The sequence below is a fragment of the Artemia sp. Qi Xiang Cuo genome, chromosome 7 (genome assembly GCF_049724085.1).
Source record: "Artemia sp. Qi Xiang Cuo chromosome 7, ASM4972408v1, whole genome shotgun sequence".
NCBI lineage: Eukaryota > Metazoa > Arthropoda > Branchiopoda > Anostraca > Artemiidae > Artemia > Artemia sp. Qi Xiang Cuo.
This window is the reverse complement of record NC_142800.1, coordinates 25,409,571-25,423,218: the sequence shown is the minus strand read 5'-3', so window position 1 is coordinate 25,423,218 and position 13,648 is coordinate 25,409,571. Positions and strand designations below refer to the sequence as shown.

At 34.1% G+C, this 13,648-nt stretch overlaps 1 protein-coding gene across 2 annotated transcripts in view; it reads left to right on the top strand.

Annotated features, from left to right (window-relative positions):
• The first annotated feature begins 101 nt into the window (after nucleotides 1-101).
• Nucleotides 102-13,648, top strand: part of LOC148950092 (eukaryotic initiation factor 4A-III) — a 50,776-nt gene continuing 37,229 nt past the window's right edge. The window contains exon 1 of one of the 2 annotated variants that reach the window (XM_089092122.1): nucleotides 102-313. In XM_089092122.1, coding sequence (XP_088948248.1) covers nucleotides 175-313 — 139 coding nt within the window. In that variant the 5' untranslated portion in view covers nucleotides 102-174. The remainder of the gene's footprint in view (nucleotides 314-13,648) is intronic. The other variant, XM_089092121.1, reaches the window with a different exon arrangement.

Genomic DNA, 13,648 nt, shown 5'->3' with positions numbered 1-13,648 from the left:
TCTAGTCATTTCGTAGTAATAGTAGAGTGATCTATATATAACAATACGAACATGTAGATGGCATTAAAAAAAATGCGGTTCTATTCTTTTTAAGATGAAATACATTACCCAATTTCTTTGCTGTTCCCTGTGAATAAAAACCTTATTTTCCTTTTGATTTCCAGCAAAGATAATATGGCTGCTAAATCCAAGAGAGGAATGGAAGAAGACTTATCAAATGTAGAGTTTGAGACAAGTGAAGATGTTGAAGTTGTACCCACCTTTGATAGCTTAGGTTTGAGAGAAGATCTTTTAAGAGGTGTATATGCTTATGGTAAGTGTCAAACAGCAAACCAACTCTTATTCCATTATTGATGTTTCCAGAAGGAAAAATTTTGATAAAAGAAAAGTATTACCATTATATTCCTTATTTTATTCCCCTTTTCAACATAGGCCTAATAGCCTAGGCTAGGCTAGTTGTTACCTTGACAATGCAACCCTCCACCCCTGAGGGACCAACATATAGTTCTAGTAAAATATCTATAGGGTAAATATTCAGCAGTTAATGTTATTGATGATCAACCCTCAAATAAAGTGAATATAGGCCTACCAGAGGATGTCGTTTTTATGCTCTCTGAATAGGCTATAGGCTAATAATTGCTTTTCTTGCAAATTCAAATTTAAGCCATTTAAGGATCCTCAAAAATAATAATTTCATTTGGTAAAATTATAGGCTACTTTAGCTACTTTTGGCTATCTTGTAAGGGGTTAGGTTAGGAAAATGAAACCTTCAGGTATGGGCAGGGGCATCCCAAAGAGGGGGCAGGGAGGGGTGTGCTACCCCCCTCCCCCAAATTTTTTGGCATTTGGTTAAATTTTTGTCAAATTTGAAAATTTTGCAAAATCAGTAGGCTAGAAATTTAGCAAAATTCTAGATTTCTGCAGAAAATTTGGCATAAATCAGGTAACAATTTGGTAAAATTTACAAAGATCACCCCACTAATAAAATGAGTTTTGGGATGCCCCTGGGGATGGGTTTACAGGTTAAGGTATGTCATGGAAAGGTAGTTTGAAGTGCCTCAACTCCTCTCTCTAGAGGGTTGTGACCTTTATAAATATGTGTGTTATAAAAGTGAAACTTTTTTAAATAGATTCTGCTTAAATGAAGTACAATAAAATTGTTTTCAGCTTCACAACTTTGCTCCATCCCAATTTATAAGGTTTTAAAGATAGGCTATGCAAATATAGGCTATATCCTAAATTTTGAAAAAACAACAATATTGATATGACTTGAAATTTGACTCAATTGACAGGAATTGCATTTTTAGAACTAAACCCAGAGAAAAAGAAACTGAAATTAAGGTAAAGTAATGTTTTGTTAAAATTTCAATAGGTATAGTCATGTAGGCAAATTTCAGGACCCTCTAGAGAGAGAAGGAGTAGAGGTAGGTACTTCAAAAATACTTTCCCTGGACATGCTTTAGCCTGTAGACCCATCCCTGAAACTTTAATTTTCCTAGCCAAACCCCTTTCCAAGATAGCCAAAAGTAGCTAAAGTAGAATTTTATCATTTCATTCTATAGGCTATTTTTTTTATATAAAAATGGGTTATAACATTTGTTTCAAACTTAATATTTCATTATAGATCTATTACAATTCACAAACATTGATTTGTCAAGATTAAGTTGAATACAAAAATTCAAAACAAATCCATCATGTTTTTTCTTATTCTGTTAGGCTGCTTAAAAACTGCTGTGGTACTTGTGTATTATATAAAACACTCAATAAGTAAAGTTTTGTTAATGCTAATGAAATAAAACAAAATGATGATGAAAATATAATAGTTTAGAAACAAATTTGGGCTATATATTTGCACCATAAGGGAGTGGGGTAAAGTATAGCATATATTTAATATGTAACATGAGCAAACCTAACCAAAATACTTAAATAAAATATAGCTACAATATTTTTCAACTGATCCAAAGCTAATTGTCTGGTATAAAGAAGTTGCTTGATCAGTTTCTTGTCTCATGTTTGCACCATTTGTGATCAAAATTCTCAAGTGTTTTATATAATACACAAGTAGCACTGCTGTTTCACCTATTTGTCAAAAAATATCAAAGCCAACAGAATAAATATGGCAGATAGCAAAATAGAGAAATTGTTTTGAATTTTTTATTCAACTTAATCATGACAAATCAATTTCAAGGGTCCAAAGGCTTAAAACTGTTTTTTTTTTTAAGAAACACAATTAATATATTCAGAAAGAGCATAAAAATGGTATCTAGTGGTATGTTCACTTTATTTGTAGGTCAATAATTTGAACTGCTCAATATTTACCTCCATAGTTCTTTCAATGGTTTGGTCCCCTGTTTTGTGGGTATCTGCTGTGAGCAGGGGCATCCTGAAGGGGGTGAGAGCTGAGCTGCCCCCCCCCCCCCCCCAAATTTTTTGGCATATGGTACAATTTTTGCTGAAGGTGAAATTGTCAGCAGAAATTTTACAGAATTCCTGATTTCTGCTCAAAATTTAGCTGAAATCAGGTAGCAATTCAGTAAAATCTGCAAAGTCTGTCCCTCCAATGAAAAGAGGCTCAGGACAACCCTGGGTGTGCAAACTCAAAGATATCCAGTCTAGCCTGAGTTATTGTGTTGAATACAAGGTCTAGGCCTAGCCTATTTTAAGTGAGTTAAAAATTTGACTAATAATGGGATGAAACATGGTAATTTGATCAGTATACATATGGACAGTAAAATTCTAGTTTAGCTACTTTTTGCTATCTTGGAAATGGGTTGGATTAGGGAAATGAAACTTCCAGTAATGAATCCAGGGCAAAAACATACTCTGGGGAGGTATTGCCAAGCCTCCATGTTAACCATCTTCTAATTTTTAAGTCAGAAATTTGCTTACTTGACAAAACCAATGGAAATTTTGACAAAGCAACATTTAACCCTTGATTTTCAGTTATCACTTTTTTTTTCTCTGGTTTTAGTTCTAAAATTGCAATTCCTCTTATTTGTGTAAAATTATAAGCCATATCAATGTTTTTTTTTTCTAGATTTATAAATGTATTTGGAGATCTTTGAAACCTCATAAATTGAATTGAGCAAAGTTGTAAAGCTGAAAACAGTTTTTTTGTACTTCATTTAAGCAGAAGATCTAATTTCACTTTCATACCCCAAAGATTTTTTAGAGGTCACTGCCTTCTAGAAGGAGAGGGAGTGGAGGTAGGTACTTCAAAATACCTTCCTGGGACATACATTAGTCTGTAGACTTATCTCTGAAAGTTTCATTTTCCCAACCCCTTTCCAATATAGCAAAAAGTAGCTAAACTAGAATTTTACCATTTAGGCTACTGCATATGATAAAGCAAGAATTTCTCCATTTTAGTATTTTCTTTTAGTTTGTTAGGCAGTCCAAAGGTTATATATATAGGGCCATCAGGTAGTGAATTGTCTCAAATGCAACTTTAACCATAAAAAGCATAACATTAGCAATCTTAAAATCACCCTCTTTTTGTTCTAGATTGTCTCCTAGAAAGCCACTATTCTACTCGTTTTTTTACTTTCAGTAGTCTAGTGAATTTTAGGCAAATTAATCTAGTAATAGTGTAGGAGAGTGGCTTGCCTGAAGCAAATACTCCAATAAAAAAACAAGTAGTAGCTTCAATCTCCAAATTGACTCTTTTCTAAATAAGGTAGCTAAGAAATATTTTTTTTTCTATTTAAAATTTAACCCTGATTCAGTGTTGTCAATTCACGAAAATGTAGGGGGGGGGGCAAGGATTTTTTTTTTAAATGAAGATGCAAAAGAAAACATTGAGCAAATATACCTAAAACAGCAGGTAGCAGCAACTTTGCTGCTTAGAAAAATTATTGACTAATTTATCCAAATCCAGTTTCTTTACCTCCTTTTTTCAATGGCCATTATTATGAGACCACTGAGTCTGTTGATTTCCATCATTGATTGCAGATAGTGCTTTACACACTCTAATGCTGAGAATAATCATTTATTGCTGGCAGTGGTCACAGGCAAAGTAGCAACTAGATTCATCAGTTTTAACACTCCAGAATAGGCAACTGGGAGGTGGGATAAGGTTTTGATAGCTCAAAGAAGATTCATTTTTGAAATATCACTTTTTGACAGATGCAGCTTTGCAAGAGAAAGCTGGGATGGCATGGTCATTGACATTGAAAATCCCTTGATAATGACACTTAACCCTTTCCACTTTTGAAAGTTTGACAAAATAGGAACTTGAGGAGTCAAAGGCAGGTAAAGATCATTTAGGTAATAAAGGTAATAGATCATTTCACTTGTGAATTGATCCATTACCTCAAAATACAGAAGTTTACTGGAATTGGATTGAACTGGCTGACTGGTATTGCATTTACTGGCTGTTGAGTTTGAAAGAAAGTCTTTGAGACAAATGGAAATGGCTTGACTTCTCTTGCTTCAAGCACTGGTTTTAGATTGTGGAGATTTTGATTCGTGGATATTGTGTAAAGCCAAGAATTTGAATATGTTTAATTTTTTTTTTAATTATTAATACCAAAATACAGTAAGCTTTATCACGCTTGACACTAAACAATTATAAAAAGTCTACGACAATGTTGACAACATAATACATACATACAATTCTATGAAAAGTAACACAGTCTGAAAACATAATAACTGAAACATACAGTAACATACCGAACTAACTGAAATACATCTGATAATTACTGAAACATACCAAAAATTAAGCATGCAAAATAACTGAAAAACATACTGGTCACAAAACAGCTAATACAAAAAATAAAAATATTTTCAAAACAAATTGTTATAAGACCTAGTATGGAAATCTGTAGAGGCTAAACTACTTTTGAAAGACTGGACCATGGTACTTGCAACTATTTATGATGGAAGTGCATTCCAAGTCTTCCACACTTGGCTAGATAAAGAGTTTTGGCCTAATCTTTTCTGTGAACTATCTTTGTGTGAACTCCCTGTGTAATCTTTGGTGGGTAAATTTTGTGTTGGTGTTCACGGGTACTACTGTGTTCTGTAAGAGTGAAGAAGTGAGTTGGAGTGGTATATCAGTGTTCCTAACAATGTGGAATGTATTTATTAGGTTGGCTCTGTCACGTCAGAACTGAAGACTAGGCAACTGTAGTCTCTGCATTCTCTGGTGGTAAGGTAGATGTCTCAGGTAAGGTATGAGTTTGGTGGTCCTATGTTGGACTTTCTCAACCCTCTCTCTATCTCTCTTATTAAGGGGATACCATACTGATGAACAATACTCAAGTATTGGACATACAGGGGATACATAAAGTGAAATCAATGAACAAAGGTTAAACTTAGAAAATGTATGCTTTAGACATGGTAATTGGTAATTTGCCTTATGGGTGATATCTGATACATGTTTGTCAAGTTGGAGACTTGAATCAAAGCAAACTCCAAGGTCTGAAACGCAATCCACACTTGAAATTGATTTACCATCAATAAAGTAATGGTAATGTTGAGGGAGTCTACACAAATAGTGCACAGCATTGCATTTGGTTTTGTTAATGACCATAGTTTGTGTACACCACCAGCACAGAGCAACCAAATCCTCTTGAAATAAAGAAATTTCATGTTCATTCATGACTGACCTGTAAACTTTCACATCATCTGCAAACATTTTTAAGGTCAAATTCCTAACAACATGTGGCAAATCATTGGTGATGACAGAGCATCACCTACCACAACCTTTTGATTTCTATTTGTAAGATAATCCATTATCCATGCTTTAGTTCATGGGCCAGTACCATATAGTTGACATTTCATTATCAGAAGTGGGATGGAAATCTTGTCAAATGCCTTAGAAAAGTCAATGTAAATACAATCAAACAAAATACCATTATCTGCCATCAATTGAAAATCATGAATCACCTCCAGAAGTTGTGTGTTACAAGATTGCCATTTATGGAAACCATGCTGAGCTGAATGCCATTAATTATTTTCTTCAAAACGTGCCTGGATTCTGCTCACCAGAACTTTCTCCATTACACAGGAAAAGATTGATGTATTTGAAATTGGTGTGTAATTTTTAAAATGGGACTTTTAACTATTCTTGTACAATGGCCTAATGATTGCTCTTTTCCAAGGTGAAGGACATTCATCAGATGAGATACAAAGATTAACAAGATGTGTGAGTGGTCCAGCAAGCACTGATGCAAGTTTGCATAACATCATATTTGAAAATCCATCAACATCTGGTGCCTTCCCAGGATCAGAGTGTTTGATAAACCTGCTGGACCATAAAATCTGAATCATCAAATTGTTTTGTTAAATCTGGAGGAGTAAATTGAGTGTGTGTTTGTGTGAAAAGTGAACCAAATACCTTATTGAAAATTTGTGCTTTTACATAGTTGTCATCTATATGTGAAAGAGTTTCAGGATCTCTAAAGGAAGTGGGTGATGGGGATTGTGAAACTTGATTCCTTCTTACATACTTCCAAAATCTTTTTGGGAAACTTAGGACTGAGGAAATAACATTTGACTCAACGTCTTGACAATTTAGACAAAGAAACTTAGTTTCTCTATTTCTAGCACTTTTATACTTTGACCATGAATCAAAGGTTTTAATTTTTATGTGTTCATGTCACCTATGACCTTTTGTTTTAGCATTTGTACAGTAGACAGAGGAAGTATCTGTCTATTTTTGGAAAACTGTCTGTTTGTAGTTATTGGTACATATTGATCTTTACCTTCTTTAAGGGCCTGCTTAATAAAATCAAAGGACACATCAGTTGTAGCATTACATTGCTGTAACTCCTCTTGGATAGAAAGAGACAAAATGTAGTCAGAAAATGCAACGTAATTTGCTCTACCTTAATCATATTTGGGAGAACTATTTGGAATATCAGCAAAACCCAAAAAAATAATTTAGTGGTATCACCAATACCAAATGATTGCTTTTTCCCAGTGGTGGTAAAAACTCAACACTAACAATATCAGTTGACTACAGTTGACTAATACTTTTTCCATTATGTGCAAAGTTCAGATGGAAGAGGCAGAGTTGATTTTCCCCAGTAGTCCTTTTGCTTCACACGCTGCCTTGCCATTGGAACTATCAGACTGTGGCAAGCACAGCAACAATACAATCAAATCTGGCCTTCACCTTTAAAATAGAGTGGATTGAGTAAAACCAGTGAGTCTGGATGGTCCTCTCAAGCTCCAAGAGTTTTTGCCTGCTAATATGCTGGGATTCCACAATTAGCTTGTGTTGAGTATTGCTGCATGATATAAATGCATAAAGTTTTTGCACTACAGAGAAAAATTCCAAAAGTTGCTGATGTTTTTTAGGCAGTCAGTCAAAACCAAGTTTAATATGTGGGTGTGACAGTGTACATTAACTGCATGAGGCACCTTCTCCCTAAACTTTGCTTGAACTCTGTTAAATTCCCCACTCATAATGGATGCACCATCATACATTGGGCAATATATTGCATCAAATCTACACCAAGCTTTTATATAGCTTCACAAATCAAGGGGGATAAGCTCTCAGCATCTAATTTGTGCATGTGATAGCAGCCAATTGATCACTCCACTACTTTTCCATTTGATATGTACCTGAGTAGGATTGCTAATTGTTCTCTTCTAGAAACGTCTTTTGTCTTGTCAACAAGAATAGCAAAGTAATTAGCTGATTTTACTTCTGAATAATGTCTTGGCACAAGGCATTTCCTATCAGTGTAACTGCATCATTTTGGTAATGATGACTGCAATAGTGACCATATCATTGCTGTAACTTGGCCTTTAGACATTTCCTGTGTCTATTCAACCAAATTACTTCAGTTTGCAGATGTTTCTGATTTGTCATGACCCCTCAAAGCAAGACCCTGGTTGCCAACAAAGCAAATAACACAAAAAATTTACTTCATATGATCTCTATTTTTCTGAACCTCTTGAAGTTCTATAGATCTCAAAGTATCTGTACTATTTGTCTTAAATTCCGTCCATGCTGACATACAATGCCTATATCTTTCAGAACCATTATGTTGCTTTAATAGAGCAGAACTGTCTTTCCACTTGTAAAATCCTGACTCAATGAAAGCCCTTTTTCCAGCAGTTTCTCCAGCTCTTAGAATCCCCATAGAAAAATGGCAGCAAGCAAAACAAAACATGGAATTCAAGTTTTTTGAGTAGTCAATCCATTCATAAGTCTTATAGTAATTTGCATTGAATTTCCTTCTGTTAGAAGTGGAAGCTGAATATCTCTCAAAAATAGGTTGAGCTGTACTGGAACCCACAAGGGCCTCAGGGATGCAGACCAAACTTTCATGTTGATTTAAGCCATTTATTGTTCCACTTGTTTCCCAAAGACTGTCACAGGTGGGGGAATTTATCTCCACTAACCCAACACTTTGAGTGCTGACACTATTACCAGTTTCTTCATTTTTCTTCTGCATTTTCAAACTGCAAAAAAAAAAATCCAAAGTTTGTTGTTGCTTTTTAATCATAGTTTGATTGCAAATTCTTCACAATAACAATAAAGAAATACTGACCAACTGAAGCTTATTTTTGAATGAACCCTACTCAGAAATCCCATTTCTGGTCAAGGATTGGGTAATAAAATAGCATAGATGCACTCTTAGACATTTCAAAACAAGAGTGGGACAGACAGGACATTTCAAAACAAGGGCATCAAAAAGTAACATTGCTATTTAATAGCTGTGAAAAAACGAAGCACAGGAGCAACAAATAAAAACGACCAGCTAGCCAGTCTCGCTGGTTTAATATAGCACATAACTAAAATAGAAAATATCTGTGAAATATAAATAAGAAGGTAATTTTCAAAGTCTAAGGGGGGCATTTTCAAAGTTTAGGGGGGTTTGAGATTGATTGGTTTGATTGCTTAGGAAGTTCCAAAGTGGAGCAACACCATTGGAATAGAAGTGGCTTATTGTGAAATTTTCTGGGGGTTCCTTCAGATTACCTGATTGGGGCTGATGATGAAAAGGTGTGAAAAGGGCTTGGCTTGCAGATCCTTGAATGCTGTGGACATTATAACTTTTTCTATGGTAGGTAAGGGTTGTATGTTTTAATGCTGCAAGCCTCTCATGGTTAGGGAGGGTTCTCAGATTATAAAGTATTTTTGTGGCATGCTGTTAGACACTTTTGAAGTGTTGTTTATCTCCCTTGAATTGTGGGGAGACCTGTGTCATACCAAACTCAAGTGCAGAGCATACCATGGAGGTATACAATTTTATTACATTTGGTTTGTGTCTGACAGATATTTTTTTGATGATGCCAAAGCATCTTTCCTACATTTGCTGAGAGGGTGTTCTACATAACTTTAGCTAATTGTCTGCCCTGACTCTAAGGTCATGCTCTTCCTCTGTTAATGTTAGCCTTGGGTTGTTGCCAAGTCTGGGATTAGGCAATGAGTACTTTTGCTTACAGCTGCTAGGGCCAAGGTACAGTGTCCCTTGCATTTTCAATGTTTAAATTATGACAGATAATAATCCTTGAATAAAAAAAAAACAAAAACAGAATATGACCCTGACTCTAAGGTCATGCTCTTCCTCTGTTAATGTTAGCCTTGGGTTGTTGCCAAGTCTGGGATTAGGCAATGAGTACTTTTGCTTACAGCTGCTAGGGCCAAGGTACAGTGTCCCTTGCATTTTCAATGTTTAAATTACGACAGATAATAATCCTTGAATAAAAAAAAAAAAAAAAAACAGAATATGAGCATACCACTCAATGGGTAAGTCCTACAATACGTTTGGTCGAATGGGAAGTAAATTTGCTGTCATTGACCACTTACTTACTTAATTCTCCTGCTGACTTGGCACCAGTGTCAAGAGAACAGACACTATCCTTCTCCAGTAAACCCAGTCTTAAGCTGCCATGGGTGTATCTTCAGGTCTTATGCTTGCCTTACTTAGAAAATAATGTAGACTGTTGGACCATCTTGCTCTTGGGTGAGTGCATGGTCGTTTCCATCCAGCAACCACAAGGTTAAAATCATATACAATGCAACAAGGGGTTTCTTGTGACATTTGGAGAAGATGGTGGTACCATTTTTGGTCATTGACCACATCGAATTGAAATATGCTAATAACTAAAAATAATACAATTATATTCCTTATTTTATGTTTTTCAAAATATCATGGTTGCTTTTCTGACAATGTACCCCCCCCCCCCCCTAACAGTTTCAGATATAGCCTTTGGCTATATATATTAAGAAACTAAAACATTGAAAGTTTTATTGTATAGTTACAAAATGTTACTATTAATTAAAGTATTGTGTTTCTCTCTACTGTGATCTGCATTTTTTAGATCATTTCAAATAATATTTCTATCTAATAATTGGACATTAGGGCCAGGAAAAAGCAGGTTGTCATCAAATGGAGTGGGAGGATTTTGTAAGGAAAGATTTAAGAGAAATGGGAACTTCTTGGGAGGGTGTAAAGAGGGAGGCTTTGAACAGATTGGGATGGAAGAAGAGTGTGTGTAGCAATGTTGGTCTCAGACAGCTTGGTGCTACAGTGAATTGTTAGCACTAGTAGTTGTAGTAATAATAATTGTATTGTAGTCTCTTTGCAGAAAGCTTTTTACCAGGTCAAGAAAACAAAAAAGCTAGTTAACAAAGAAGACATAATATTTAATGAGATGCAAAACAATGGGAAAATGTAGGCTGTTATATGGGCTGAGTTGGGCAGGTGTTATGTTGAACTAGAGTTGAGTTGAACAGGGTTGAGTTACACACACACCTACTCAGTCCACCCTTTCATTCTCTTTCCAAATATAGCAACTGCTTCCTTTGCAAATTCTATTTTGAGCCCTTGAAGTGACCCTTAGACCTTGTTTCTTACTAGAAAACAGTTACCAGAAATTCTGAAAACTACCTTGAAACAATTATAAAAAATTACTTTTATTATTCCTAAAAGTGTATTGCTTCACTTTAACCAGCCTCCTCCCCTACTTTGAGGAATAAATGATTGTCTACTCTATATGCTCAAACTATATTTTCAACAGTGAAGATCTTATCTTCCTTATTATTTTACATTAATTGCGAATTAATAGCAGGAATAAAAGGGATGTATTAACCTATTCTAGAAAATCGTGTAAATATTTATAGTGGAATGTATAATTATCCACCAGGAAAGAGGTTTAGGGCTAAGTGAAGGAATGCACTTTTATTACTGACATTTGTAAGAATCTTTCACTGTTTTATAGTAGTTTTCAGAATGTTTGGTATTTTTCTACTGGCAAATAGGAATGAACCAGGCGTCACTTTGAGGGTCCTTTTGATGGTTCAATATAGTAGTTCTACAGAAAGCAATTAGTATATTTGGGAAGAGTATAGAAAGAAGTATTTAGTTGTGTACTCGGATTGACAGATTCTACCTAGCTAGGTAATGAAAAAAAACAAAAATTTACAAATAATGTTTTAGGCTAAGAAATTGTTGTAAGGAAATCCAAGGACTGATCTTACTACTGAGTCTGTTTTTATTTTATAAGGAATTTAAAGCTTATTTTGCTCTGATCAGTTAAGAAACAAATTTGGAGTGTAATCTTGTTATAAAGAATACTCCTTTATCTATTATCTAAAATAATAGAGGGTGATGGAATTAGATTTCTTATTCATCACTTCCAAAATACAGTAGCCTGGCTGAAACCATAACGTTTGTATCCCAGTCTCCCCCCCCCCCTTAATGTGTAGATATAGCCCTAGACTGTATACAAAAGTTGGTACATTTTTCAAAAATGGCAGTTTGGCTAAACAAAAGAAATGGTGAATTTACATGTTTTTGTTTTTATTACTTAGCCTGCAATACCTAAGAAGACGATGAATACAGCATTCAATATGTCTTTCAGCACTAGCTCAAAGTATATGCCATTAATTTCTGCCTTTTTCAAATTCGCCCTAGCCTCCTGAGTACACCATATTGTGATATTAATTAAAAAAAAAACTTTCCGAAAAATAAGTGTTTCAAAGAAAAGTAAAGGCCATTTTAAACTTAAGCTCAGCAGATACAAATACCTTTTAAAATTCAAACTCAAAATGACCAGAAATTAATTTTAAAGAATAAATGAAACCCAAAACAAACAGAAATTAAATAAGCAATCATAGCAAAAAATATAACAAGTAATAATATAAATGAATAAATAGATCTTACAGCGAGTAATGATTAGATTGAACATGAAAATCAAGCTTAAAACGAAAAAAAAATATTTCCTATTGAAGTATAAATGAAACTTAAAACGAACAGAAATTAAATAAACAATCAATGCAAACAAACATGCGATAGATACTAATGTAACAAACAAATGTTTGGATACTGCCTCCTTTCCTAACTGTAAATAAAAACCAAAACCCTACTGATTCATTGTCGCTTAACTGAAAACGAATGATATTACAAATATTTTCTTTTCCAATTCTTACAGCATTGAAAATAAAAATATAATTACAGTGAAATAAATTCTTGAACTGATGGATCTTTCAACTATTAATATCATTATGCATCAAATATTCAATTTGATGTTGTTTATACTTTCCAAGACTGTTAAAGACGCATATAGTTTTCAGTAAAGCGCCAATGACGTAGTAGGTTTTAGACTTTTACAGTGAGAGAAGGAGGTCATACCCAAACTCTTGTTTATAGTGAATTTTGTTTGGTTCAAGCTTGATTTGTTTATTCAATTTGAGTTTCACTCGTTTTAAGATTTATTTATTAATTTACATTAATATCTATTACATGTTTGTTTGCATTGATTGTTTATTTAATTTCTGTTCGTTTTAAGTTTCATTTTTACTTCAATAGAAACATATTTGTTTTCGTTTTAAGCTTGATTTTCATATTCAATCCAAGCATTACTCACTTTAAGATCTATTTATTCATTTGTATTATTACTTGTTGTATGTTTTTGCTATGATTGTTTATTTAATTTCTGTTCGTTTTGGGTTTCATTTATTCTTTAATAGTAATTTCTGGTCGTTTTGAGTTTTAATTTTAAAAGGTATTTGTATCTGCTGAGCTTAAGTTTTAAATGGCCTTCACTTTTCTTTCAAAAACTTAATTTGCGTAAAGTTTTGTTAAATTAATTTTTATGCATATTTGGTTGCAAAAAGATTCAAGCTTTGAAAAATCACTTATTTCAAATTCGAGCTTTAAAAAAAAATTAAATGTTCATCAAAGTATCAAAACTGATTCAAAATAACAATATAACAGGGGAAAAATCTCTTTGTGTCCACCTCGGAGTTCTTATTATCTGATGTTTGAACTATTTTTAACAAAATTGCCATCTCAAAATTTTTATCGGATAGGTTTGGGGAAAAACGGCGTGTGGGGACTAATCAAGCTTTGGTCTCTTTTGACTCTTTAAAAGTGAACTAGAGCTTTCTATTTTCAATCAAATGAGCCCTCTCTGAAGTTTATACAAGAGTCCCTTCTATAAGAACCATATATATCCCCAGAGTATAACTTACAACGCCTGTCCCAGGGCCCTGGGGATTTTTTTCGACTCCGAGATATTAAAATCAGGTGGTTAGACCATTTTTAAGAAAATAATCACTTTAAATGTTCTTCGGGTGGGCTTATCAATCCGTTTGAAATGATATAACACATGGCGTGATTGTTTTTCATGTATTACATGATTAGTATTTTCTGAACAGATTGGCATAAGTCAATGCTCTACA